General features: G+C 41.1%; 1 protein-coding gene across 4 annotated transcripts in view; it reads left to right on the top strand.

The window, feature by feature from the left end:
* Nucleotides 1-13,503, top strand: part of si:dkey-26i13.8 (kinesin-like protein KIF19) — a 291,207-nt gene that overhangs the window by 70,692 nt on the left and 207,012 nt on the right. For all 4 annotated transcript variants that reach the window (XM_048552702.2, XM_048552699.2, XM_048552698.2 and 1 more), the window contains exons 4-6: nucleotides 145-232; nucleotides 4,178-4,314; nucleotides 8,744-8,869. In XM_048552702.2, the coding sequence (XP_048408659.1) occupies nucleotides 145-232; nucleotides 4,178-4,314; nucleotides 8,744-8,869 (351 nt within the window). The remainder of the gene's footprint in view (nucleotides 1-144; nucleotides 233-4,177; nucleotides 4,315-8,743; nucleotides 8,870-13,503) is intronic.

The following is a 13,503-nucleotide window of genomic DNA, read 5'->3' as shown; positions in this document are numbered from 1 at the left end:
AGGTCGACAGTAGCAGAAATTTTAATGAGTATTTGAACAATATTAACACATTCAAAAAATTCTTAGGGATGCTGAAACATGTTGGCATAAAGACTGATCTCTATATTACTGGACTGAGTAAAACTGTTTTCTGTTTGATTTTAGGAGGATGTTTATTTGGCCACTACTAAGGACCTGATTAACAGTGTCATTTCTGGATATAATGCAACAGTATTTGCATACGGACCTACAGGTAATGTTGGAAATTTATTTTACAATGCAGTCAAAACATAGTTTATTAATTTGACCTTCGGCAGTGTTGTGTAGAATATATTTCACACTGCAAATTGGTGAATGACCAGTTAACCTAGAAGTTGCTTTGGCTGTGTTGCAGGAGGAATAACGTGAGGAGAAAGAATTTATTTTTCTGGAACGCATGTCATGAGTAATTTGAAGGCCATGTGATGGGGCTTCAATGTCAAGCAAATGAGGATATTTCAGATATCCTTCAGTACTGTGCTGAAGCACCAGGCGAGATTAATTCAAATGCAGGAGTGAAGATTGAGAACACGGCCTTCCAACTTGAGATAATGTTGAGCCGAATTGATAGCTCAGAGCGCAGATTATGCCAGGACATATTTTGCTAGGGAAGGAACATTAGGCCAGGAATAATTAGCTTTTGAGAAGTTTGGGTCTTTAAAGGGCATTACCTAGCTCCTAGTGAGTAGGACTCTTTGCATGAGGTATCGCTCCATATATGGGACAGATGAGGCAGACCTATAAGTTCCCAGTACAACATTTTTTGAAAGTAGGACTATGATGAAAATTAGCTTTGTGGAAGGAATTCATTAAAAGATAAATCTGACATTCCCGTGAATGGGGAAGGTGGGGGCGGGGGAGAATGCTAAAGTGCAATTTCCCTGGTTTTGTTTTCAAGCACATGAAAGCAAAAGAATTTGCTTAAAAAGCAAAAAAAATGATCTTAAGTCTTATTGAAAGAGATGGTAATATACTTTTCAATCCATTACCAGAACCTATACATTCTCTGGTTGATTCAAGGGAAAATGGAAAGAAAACAAGCTCCAAAGTGCCCAACACGTGAATCAATTATTAGCAAAGTTCTCATATAGATGCATGAATGGCTGTAAATATCTGCTGACATCCCCTGTAGTGGTGGACCAGAGTCAAGGCTGCCTTTGGAATAGAATAAGATCCAGGGAAGTTTGTGCTGCTAATCACCTCTTTCTCCTCATAAGAAATCAGCAAATAAAAAGGGCGACAGAACACAGAGGTAACTTTAGATTTTGATTTGCCTCAAAATTCTACTGTGAGTGCTTTTATGATAATAAATGAGGGAAAACGGGGCAATCAAGTACTGGATTTTCCAATGGCCAGACAATTATATTCCAGCATCGATGGGAGTAGTGTAATTGCAATCTTTGGAATTCCTGAAATAACATACCCAGGAGACTATAGATTCCACTGGCCAGTTCTCCTGTAGATGGAATCACCTGAAAGTCTTCATTTAAATCAAAATTCAGAGGGATTTGCAGAAGTTAATAGTTACCTGTAAAAATTAGATTAAAAACCTGGTCTAGCACTGTGTAACAAACTGACCCCAAATTAGAGTTGTGGAGTCATACAGCATAGAAACAGGCCGTCAACTACTTTTATTAACTAACAAACTCCAAACTAGACTAATCCCATTGGTCTGCACTTGCTCCAGAGCCTAGTATGCCCTGCTATTTTAAGTGCTCATCCAGATGCTTCTTAAAAGTTGCAACAGCACCTGTCTCTATCACTCTCTCAGGCAGCATGCTCTTTCTATCATGCTCCAGATTAAAAATTCTTTCTCATATCTCCTCTAAACCATTTGCTCTTGATCTTAAACATATGTCCTCTGTCACGGGGCAAAGATTTTCACAATCTACCCCTGCCATAATTTTGTATACCTCATTCAGATTCCCCCTCAGCCTCCTGTGCTCCAGGCATACCCAACCTACCACAACTGAGACTTTCCATCCCAGGCAACATCCTGGTGAATCTCCTGTGCACCCTCTCCAATGCAATCACATCCTTTTGATAATGTGGGAACCAGAACTGCACACAGTATTCAACGTGTGGTCTGATCAATATATTAGAACTTTGCAACAAGACTTTGTTGCTCCTATATTCAATGCCCCAGCTTGCACTTATTAAATCCAATTGCCCAATTTACCAGCTGATCAATATCCCAGCCTGAGATCATTCTCCTCACTAACAACAACACTACCAATTTTTGTGCCATCCACAAGCTTACTAATCATACATTCTGCATTCTGAGTCGTTAATGTAAGTAACAAACTGCAAGGGTGCCAGAATCAACTCACCACAGAAATGTACTGCTACACCTCCCTTAGATTCATTGCACACATTGGACCCTGACTGAAAATTCTCCACCCCCGTCCCCCATCGGAACCAAACAACACATACTTCACTCAGCAATCATCATCACCAGCCCCCACCGGCGTTCCCCAAAACAACTGTCAGAGTGAACATCTGACAGAAGACACAAAGAGCACTGTCCGGGGTCTGAGCATCACCTCTTCCCTCGGGACCCAACACAGCCCTCTGCTCCCTGGACCACAAAATCCCTGAACCCACATTGACAAATCCACAACCTCCCAGGTACTCAAAAGCCCATTTTCAAATCGCATCTGACACCCCAATCTCCTATCTTCAGGATCTGACATAACCCTCACCCAAGACCCAACACTGGCACTACACCTTGGCAGAGACACCAACCTTAAACCCCCTCCAAACCTGCCCACCCCCATTCGTCACCAAACTGCATAGATCCCATCTGCTGATGCCGTCTAGCCTAAATGCACAAGAATTGCCACCACAGCCACATAACACCACCCCCCACACCCCTGCTATACCTGGCACCTTACCCTCAGCACCCCTCCCCTTACCTATCTGGAATCTTACACCCTTGGCACTTTATTATTGCCTTAACACCCTGACATGACAGTCACCACCAAGCACCTAACCCATTTGGCAATATTCCTACCTGAACCACCACCCCGACCTCCCCCAACCTCAGACTTACCTAACAAATTTACCATTTCATAGTCGCTATCAGAGTAGCAGTCTGCGATGCTGGATCTTTAAATTACATTGGGGCAACTGACTGGGGTGAGGAAAAGGAGTCTGCTCTGCCTTTCTGTAACTCTCCTGCACACATGTCCGAAAGCCTCATAATATTTAACCATGGACTGCAATGGTTTAAGAAGCCAGTTCATCACAAACATCTCAAGGGCAATAATGGAAGGGCAACAAATGCTGGCCAGCCAGTGATGCTTATGACTCAAGAGTGAATAAAAAAATGTGTTTAGATGTGCATTTGCAATGCCAAAGCTTATAAAACTATGGACCGAGAGCTGGAAAATGAAACTAGAATAGTTTTCTTGTTCTGTGCTATGGACCGCTACGACTGTAACTGAGTCAGAGATAACTCTTGCACAGGTTTTACTGACTTTGGAATTCGTCACTTCCTCAAGAGACATTTGTTAAAAAGTAGTTCATAAATAGTCCTTTTGAAAGTTCATGCCATCTGTTGACTGCAGATTTAGGGCTCAGGTTAGTCAGAAATATGTCTTTGACAGTGGCTGGAAAGTCGCTGCAACACTGAATTCTAATTCCAGAGAACCTCAGATGTTTCATGTCACATTAGACAATCAGCCAGTATGTATACTTCAGGATTTTCTTGAAAGATGTTTAACCTGTGCACTTTGAGCACTGCTTCATTCCCCTCTCCATTCAAACTAACGAGGCCTACTATTTGCTTAGTATTTGTTAATGAGAACTGTAGGTAATTTCCTTCCCCCAATCTTCCACCACTAACTTACTGCAATTATGTATGCCCAATAAATGATAACACGGGTAAATATCAGTGGGAGCTAATGCAGGTATACTCAGCAGTGTGAAATTATGTGATGATAGGTAAAAGCTACCACATACAGAAAAATAATGTTTAGCCCTTTTTGGAATAGAAATGATACTGTCAGGGAAGCACCTACATTCAGTCTAAGTACCTTTCCATTTGCTGCAGCCATTCCATCATTATTACAATTTTTATTGGAATTGTCACCATTGGAATTTACCATTATCTGTTCTACAGATAAATGATTTACCACAAGTATTTTATTTGACACAGGAGCTGGCAAGACCTACACAATGCTGGGGATGGACTGTAAACCAGGAATCTATGTCCAAACTCTCAATGATCTTTTCAAGGCCATCGATGCTACAAGTGAAAACATGGACTATAATGTTTCCATGTCATACTTGGAGGTAAATGTAAAATCAATTAACCAGAAACTTGGGTACCGTGACTGGTATTGTCACTTAGTAATCTACACTACCAAGTTTGGAACAGTGCCAGACAAAGTAGGTAGGTCCCATTAGGCACTAGTGAGCTAGTGAATATCAACATAGTATCTATATTTATATTGAATAGTTCCTAGGCTGTGGACATTGTGTTCCTGCTGGAATCTGTGAACACTGAATGATTACAGAATCAGATTGACAGGACACCAGGCATAACACATTATTTTGAATTATACATGAAGAATAACTACAGTAATAATAACTTGCTAGAACAGAACTTGACTATTACTGTAAAAAGACATTTTGTTGAAGATTTTCATTTTGCATTCAACAGGACAATTCACAAGAAAATCCAATCTAACGGGAAACTGACATTTATATTTAATGAGTAGAATGTGTTAATTGGTTGACAAGTGAAATCTGACCAGTCGAGATGTTGCAATGGACAATGCATTGGTTAATGGTGACGACAGTTAACTGCCAAAGTTTAATTAAATTTTAAACGAGACAGGTTGAGTCTGACTTATCGAGGCATTGGCCTGAGAAATGAATTGGAGAATAGCTGTCATCCATTTTCTAGCATTTTAACAGGTTCTGTGTGTATACGTGTTTATTTTGTTTGCAAGAAAAAAGGGTGCTGTGTATTAATAGATATGGCTTCTAGTGCATGCAAGTGTGTCAGCACTGTGGGCCTGATTGGGAATTCCAAATTGTTATCAGCATAATCATCTGCACACTGATTATTTAGGTATGGTCAGTATTTTGCTGTGAACTGCTGCAGGAATATGCTGTTTGATACAATCTGCCAGTCTTTGGGATTTATGGCCCAAGTACCTGTCATCACAGAGGCACTGAAATCCATATATCACGTTATAATTTATGTGATTGACAAGATGTCTTTTTAATTTGATAGCAGCATTCTATTAGCAGCAAACACCACTCAGTACCTCAAGCTATACGAGCAAGGTACTTGAGAGCACTGCTGAAATATACTCCAGCATTAGGTAGTGCTTTTCATAAACACTGAGACAAAGTTACGATAAGGGGAAAAGTATATAAAAAAAGAGGGAAAGGAAAGAAGAATTATTTTTTCAATACTATTATGAAATGGCCTTTTGGATAATATCAGTGAATAGCAGGTATTTGATAGCATTATTTCTCCTAAGAATCTATTAAGAGAAAAGAAACAGGCATTTAATGTAGTGTCTTATTATCCCCCCTGGTTTAAAGACTTGACAACAATGAAATAGTTTCTAAGGATTGTAACAAGATCAGCCAGGTGGACCTCAAAGAATATGAGTTCCCTGATTGGTGCTATTAACCAGGTCCAATCAGGGAGCCCTGGATGACAGATGAGAACAGAAGTGTCAGACATCCTGTTCACTCTGAGACCTGGCTCTGACAGAGCTGAATCAGTGTCAAGTACTTTCCACGTGTAAATGAAGGGTGACTTGGTGACAGGATACCGGCCTCTATGGAGTTATACCATGTGTAAATAAAAGGCAACTTGGTGATGAGATAGCAGCCTGCATGGTGATGAGAGAAAAGTATTTTCCTGAAGAAATTCACTCATAGTTGTCTTTGAATTGGGATAAGCATTTCTGGCATCATATCATTGTTTGGGAAGCTTGGATTTTCTGATCTTGCTTTTGAAGACAGGGCCTAAAATGTGAAAGAATGCACTATTTTTTCAGGGCAATGGTATTGGGGCAGATGATAAGCAATGAGAAATTCTCCTGACAGCTTGTAGACAGGCAGCTTTTTCAGTTATTAGGAGCCTAACTTTCCCTGAGGCACCAGATGCTAAAACCTTTCAACAGCTGATGGATTTAGTTAAGGAATATTACAACCTAAAGCCTCCTGTAATTCTGAGAAGCTATCATTTCTACTTGTGAATGGCTGTGTAAACCCTGCACTCAGTTACACGTCGACTATGTAGGTCCTTTCATTGGCTCAATGTTCTTGTTCAATATGGACATCTGCTCACTGTGACTGCATGTGTGTACAGTTCATTCATTAAACACAGGGAAGATAGAAAAACTGCACTCATCTTTTGCAGTACTCTGAGACATGTTGTAATGGGCTGTAGTTTACCAGTAGGCAATTTGAGTATTTCATAAAGTTGAATGGTTTTTAACATAAAAGGACAGCTCCATACCATCCATTGTCCAATGGTCTGGCAGAAAGAACAATCCAAACTTTGAAGGCAGGCTTAAAGAAACAGCCTACAGCTTCACTATATACCGCTGTCCTGGTTTCTATTTGGTTATAGGATTATCCCTCATACAACTACAGGATAGTGCCAGCAGAGATACTAATGAGGAGAAGACTCCACATCAGGTTAATCTAATCTTTCTTGACCTGGATAGAAGGTAAAACAGCAGAAGGAATGCCAGTGCCAGACACAAGACTCCACTAAGTGAGAGAGACAGTTTATTTTAGGGGACAAAGTTTGGTGTAGAAATCATGAGACTGGCTCTGTATGGGCAAGAGTCATGCTTGACGCAAGGTCAGGTCGAGTGACATATAAAGCTCAGATAGGCGTGACAGTCCTGAACAGGTACATGAACTATATTAAAGCTGCAAATGGCGCAGGAGGAAAATGTGCCCGACTCATTGACTTCCTTTCTGACTGCTTGGAATTCGTAGGTTCTCCTTCTCCATCAAGCATTGAAGATACCTCGGAATCTGAGATGGACATGATGAATGCTGCCGCCTCAATGCCTTTGTCGCCTGTAGAAGAGAATGAAATTCTTCTGGGAGACTCCAGACTATAAGAGATGAGCTATTGTAGTTTACATGCCACCTGTATCAGAGGCAAAGTTATGAAAACTATGAAAATGATCTCTAGATAAGTTGGAGGACTATGACCCATTGCAAAAATGCCTCAGGAGAAGCTACAAAAAAGCCTGTGTCCTTGGACTCAGAGGGAAAGGGTGTAGTGATTATAATGAAGATAACAAAGTGTGGAGCTGGATGAACACAGCAGGCCAAGCAGCATCTCAGGAGCACAAAAGCTGACGTTTCGGGCCTAGACCCTTGAAGGTGAGATGCTGCTTGGCATGCTGTGTTCATCCAGCTCCACACTTTGTTATCTTGGATTCTCCAGCGTCTGCAGTTCCCATTATCAGTGATTGTAATGAAGTTAGCCATGTGGGCTTCATAGAATATGAGCTCCCTGATTGAGTCTGTTAATCTGGTTTAATCAGCGAGCTCTGGCTGACAGATGAGAACAGGAGTGTCAGACATCCTGTTCACTCTGACACCTGGCTTTGAGGATGCTGGATCAGTGTCAAGGACTCTCCACGTGTAAATAAGGGGTCACTTGGTGATGGGATACTGGCTTCTGTAGAGCTATTTCAAATGCAATATTCTATTAAACACAGGTAGGTTCCAGAAGCGTTGAGTATATGAACACATAATTTTATACAATTGATTGGAAAGTGAACTGAGAAACACATGCTTTTTTTTTGACAGATTAGATCTTTTATACTCACTTGAACAGGCCAGAGATAAAATCTCATTAGAGGACCTGCTTCCCTTACAATTCAGCACTCTCTTCAAATTGCAGTGCTTAATTATTGCTCAGCATTCATCATATTCAAAACATGCTGCTTGGTGTCGCGGGGTATGTTTGTCAATGTACAAATGAGTTTGAATGAAAATAGAGACAAAAAGAAACACTTCCTAAAAGTACTGTAATTTTGAACACTAATTGTGCCCCAATCACATTTAGCAAACTCTTCATCTGTGTCTTTTGCCTAACAAGAATGTCATTAATATTGTCAGCAAAAATCATATATGATCGGGACACAAAAACTAGCAAAATGAGCTTTTGTGGATCTTATGGGTGTGGAACATTTGGTTCACTCTTTTCAATTCAGTATATTATTCACAGCTAGCTGAGTGCAGTAATCAGACAAAGGAATAAGTAGTTTCAAAATCTGTAATTTTAAATAGGTTATTTCTGTTTCTATGTTTTAACTAGTGGTGTGTGCAGGAACATTACAGTGTGTGTGTTAGGAGAGAAAGGTCTATTCCCTACCCAGTATCTGTAAGCACATAGTTTCAAACCAGGCTGATTTCTCTTTTGCTCGACTTGATACTGAGGCCAACTGAAGATCTTCAGCGCTCACCTGACTCAGCCAATTCTGGCTGTCAAGCCTGAAAATCTCTGGCTTTTTGATGTCTCCATTTTGAGGCAACTGTGGAGCTCCAGGATGAAGATTCAAACCTAATCCATCTTCCTTTCTCAAAATACTGCTTGTTGTAGAAGAATGGAGAACAATGCTGTGATGTTAAAGTGGTTACTAAGAGTGAAGGGCAATTGGCAATGAATGTGCAGTTTCATTGTAAATGAAAATACATTTCCCTCATTTAATTTTCATTTCAGATATACAATGAGATGATCCGTGATCTCTTGAACCCTTCCTCAGGATTTCTGGATTTGCGAGAAGATTCCAAAGGGGGGATCCAGATTGCTGGAATCACAGAATTCTCAACCAGTAATGCTATGGAGGTACTGACCAAAATTAATATTACTACATTAATAGGGATTTAATGTAGCTAAGGATCTCACAAGGTGCTTCCACAACAGCATTAACAATTATAAGATGACATTGAGTCATGCGAGATGATATTGAGGCAGATGAGCTAAAGGCTTTTCCAAAGAGTTAGCCTCTGAAGGAAGGTGCTAAAGAAAGAAATAGAGTTAGATAACTGGAGACGTTTAGGTAGCAGCAATTTTAATCAACATAACTACAAGGCTAGAGTTATAGGAGTGGAGGTATGACAAAGTATCATGGGGTAATAGAAGGCTATGGAGACAGGAAAGAATGAGGTCACAGAGAGGGTTCAAAACAAAGGATGAGAATTTTAAAATGAGGTGAAGCTAGATTGACAGCCAGTGCAATTCAGTGAGCAGACAATAGATGTGGTATGAATTTCTGCTGAGCTTAGTTGAAGTGGGAGAAGGATGTAGAAGACAGATCAGTGTATCCAGCCACTTGATGATTCTGTGAGATTCAGAGTCCCTTATCTTAGTCTCCACTGATATCCTTGCACGGACAGGACGTTCAATCCTGCCTGCCTTGCATTGGTCAATGTTTTTCTTCTCAGCGATTCTCTCTCAGTCTCTTGGATGCCATCTGGAATGCCTTGTGATGTTCAGCTATTCATTCACTGACTTGACCATCGTCTTTGGAAGTCAAGGTAATACAAAGCTGTAGACCGAGTACTGGAAAACAGGATGAAAATAATTAAGTGGTTTTTGACCAGTGCAGACTCAATGGGCTGATGGGCATTTTCCGTGCTTAAAAAAAACATGTCTGATCAGCAGTGTGCTGACTCAAGTCTAGAGGTAATAAATACATGGATAGGGGCCTAGCAGTGGAAGTGCTGAAATGGGATAATCAAAGGCGGCACAGTCAGAGTTGGAACAGTCAGAGACAGTACGGTAAGAAACCGTACTGACAGAGATGACACAATTAGAGGCAGTATAGTCAGAGGCGGCATAATCAGAGGCTGAACAGCTAGAGAGAGTACACTCAGAAACAGGACAGTCAGAGGCTGTACAGTCAAAGACAGCGATATCAGATGTGATGCAGTCAGAAGCAGTACAGTCATAGGTGGCACAATCAAACAATGTTAGAGATGGAAGCTAATTTTGATGGCAGATGCAACTCAGAATTGTGAATAGTCAGTTCAGCTTTAATGTGGAGGTGCCAGTGTTGGACTGGGTTGGACAGGGTCAAAAATCACACGACACCAGATTATAGTCCAACAGGTTTATTTCAAGAAGCTTGTGTTTTCAAATGAACGTGTTGGACTATATCTAGGTGAGGTTGCAGACATGCTAGCTGAGCCGGTGGGTTTAGTTGCAAACGTTTCGCTGCCATGCTAAGTAACATTATCAGTGCACCTCCCATGAAGCTTTGGTGTTCTGTCCCATTTGTTATTTATTTGCCCTGGTTTGCTGGTGTGGTTGGTATCACTTCCAGTTTTATTTCTCAGTGGTTTGTACACAGGGTCTAAATCAATGTGCTTGTTGACGGAGTTCCCATTGGAATACCAGACCTCCAGGAATTCCCTGGTGTGCCTCTGTTTGGCTTGAGTGATTATGGATGTGTTGTCCCAGTCAAATGCGTGTCCCTTGTTGTCTGTGTGTGTGAGACAAGTGAGAATTGGTTGCATCTCTTGATGGCTTGTTGGTGTTTATATATCCATATGTTCAGTTTACTTCTGGTTTGGCCCATGTTGTGTTTCTCACAGTCCTTGCATGGTATTTTGTATCTGGCCCCAGTTTTGCTGGTTTTGTGTATGGGATCCTTTGCGTTGTCAGTAGCTGACATAGGGTGGTTGTCGGTTTGTGGGCTACCCTGATACTTTGGGGTCTGTGTAGTCTTGTGGTTATCTCTGAAATTTCCTTGATGCGCGGTAGGGCGATTAGTGACTCTAGTCATGTTGTGTCTTCCTGTTGTTTGTCTATCTCGGAGGCAATGGTAGATTGTGCTTTTTGGATATCCATTGCTTTTCAAGACTTTATATAAGTGTTCCGATTCTGCTTTGTGTAGTTCTGGATTGCTGCAAAGTGTTGTGGCTCCTTTGAATAGTGTCTTGATGCAGCTCCATTTGTACATGTTGGGGTGGTTGCTAGTCTAATTGATTATCTGGTTTGTACGTGTGCTCTTTCTATATATGTTTAGATTAGATTAGATTAGATTCCCTACAGTGTGGAAACAGGCCCTTCGGCCCAACAAGTCCACACCGCCTCTTGCAGCATCCCACCCAGAACCATCCCCCTATAACCCAAACACATTCCTGAATACTGTGGGCAATTTAGCGTGGCCGATCCACATCTTTGCACATCTTTGGACTGTGGGAGGAAACCGGAGCACCTGGAAGAAACCAACACAGACACAGGGAGAATGTGCAAACTCCACACAAACAGTCGCCCAAGGCGGGAATCGAACCCGGGTCCCTGGCGCTGTGAGGCTGCAGTGCTAACCACTGAGCCACCTGCTGCTTGGGCTGACATCTGGCAAGTAACATTCAAATGCCAGATTGTCATCAATAAGAGACAACCTAACCACGGCTCATTGACCTTTGATAGTATTACCATCACTGAATCTCCCACTATAAACATCATGGAGAGTTACTATTGACCAAAAACTCAACTGGACTCACCACATAATGGCTACAAAAGCAGGTTAGAAGCTAGGAATACTGCGACAAGTAACTCACCTCCTCAAAGCCTTTCCTCCATCTGCAAGGTACAAGTCAAAGTGTGATGGAATAGTCCACATTTGCCTGAATGAATGCAGCTCCAACAACACTCAAGAAGCTTGACAACCATCCAGAACAAAGCAATCTACTTGATTTGCGTCACATCCACAAACATCCACTTCCTCTACTGTCGATGCTCAGTAGCAGCAGTCTGTACTATCTGCAAGATGCCACTGCAGAAATTCAACAGATACTTAGACAGCAGCCTCTAATCCCACAAGTGCTTCTGTCTAGAAAGACAAGGGAAGCAGATACATCGGAGCACCACCACTTACAAGTTCCCCTCTAAGTCACTCACCATCCTGACTTGGAAATGTATCATAATTCCTTCATTGTTGCTGGGTTAAAATTCTGGAACTCCTTCCCTGAGGGCATTGAGCATGAACTTTAACAGTTCAAGAAGGCAGCTCACCACCACTTTTTCAAGAATTAGGGATGAGCGATAAATGCTGGCCAGCCAGCGACACCCACTTCCTACAATAGAATAAAATTTGGGTGTATAAATGTGCTTGCCATGAGTGCCAGGTCGCTTTGTTTCAAAACATGCAACAGCTCTCCAGCAATACCATGTCAACATTTCCGTCACAGGCCTGCTGCTGTGCTCCAGTGAGACTCAGTACAAGTTACAGGAACAGCATCTCATTTTCCACTTGGGAACATTGCGGCCTTCAGGACTCAATATCAAGTTCATACACATTGAGACAGGATAAAAATGGGTGTAATGAATAAAAAAAAGAAGTTCAATGGCTCCTGTACACAGGGCTGCTGAGGTGATTGTTATGATTCTTGTACTGATTAGAACGTCGCTTTTTGGTCATTATTCTCCAAAAGCTTTGAGTGGCTTGTGAGAGAAACAGGGTGGCTAGTTCATCTACAAAAGGTCTCTGACTTATCAATTAAAAGTTACTGCTTATAGTAACTGCTGAAGAAAGGATAAACTCATTTTCTTCAGGCTTAAACCGGCTTTTACTGCAGAGGACAAGGAGATCTATAACTGTTCGCCTCAAAAACAGCTGCAATTGTTCTTCAACATTAGAAAAAGCTGATTGAACCTCATGTCGGAAGATGGCTCAATACTGGTCAGGATGACATAAATGCTCTTTATCTGAATAACTCCTAATTGTAAGTTTGGAAATGTTTTGTTTGTTCAACAAAGTCAAACATCAACATCAGCAGGGTAAATTTACAAAAGGAGCTTCCCACCTCTCACAGTTGTTTATCTGAACCACCTAAATCAATCAAGAATGTAAAATTGCTCGCACCATTTTTGATTATGATTTTCAAGTTCATTTTACGTGTAACTGTCATAAGAATAAAGGATTTCATTCAAAACATGCCTCTTGGGGTTAGTGTTTCACCAGGATTATGTGCATCACCGTCACTACCTTCCATCTTTCTCAATCTGCCCCTTTATTCACACACATGCTATATCAGATAGGCTTTTCTCTAGTTTTGAGTTCAATTTCATCAAAATTTTCTAGGGTCTTGTTCAAGAAGTTAGCAATGAACATGTAGTGCTCTACATGTACTAAGCACTATATGTACCTCCCCTAGGGTCTCGCTGGCTTTGTGGAACTGAATTAATAAATTATTCCAAAAGTCTTAAAAGTCTCCTGAGAAATACCAACTTCCCATATCACCTTTTTCATTGTCATCAGTATGAAGATGAGTAAGAGCATCAAGAAATATTTGTTATAACTACAGCCAACTTTGCATGTGCTTTCCAGCTAGTGTCAGAGAGATCATGTTTTGGTGTGGTGAAATACAGGGCTAAAAAATAATTTGAAAACTTTCCAGCATTTTGTAGAGGCAGAGAAGAATGTGAATATTTATTGCATGTTCAATAGCAATTAACTGCAGCTCTGCCAG

This window comes from Stegostoma tigrinum, chromosome 23 (assembly GCF_030684315.1).
Source record: "Stegostoma tigrinum isolate sSteTig4 chromosome 23, sSteTig4.hap1, whole genome shotgun sequence".
NCBI classification, from domain to species: Eukaryota; Metazoa; Chordata; class Chondrichthyes; order Orectolobiformes; family Stegostomatidae; genus Stegostoma; species Stegostoma tigrinum.
The sequence above is the reverse complement of the archived record's forward strand: the minus strand, read 5'-3'. Positions and strand labels throughout refer to the sequence as shown.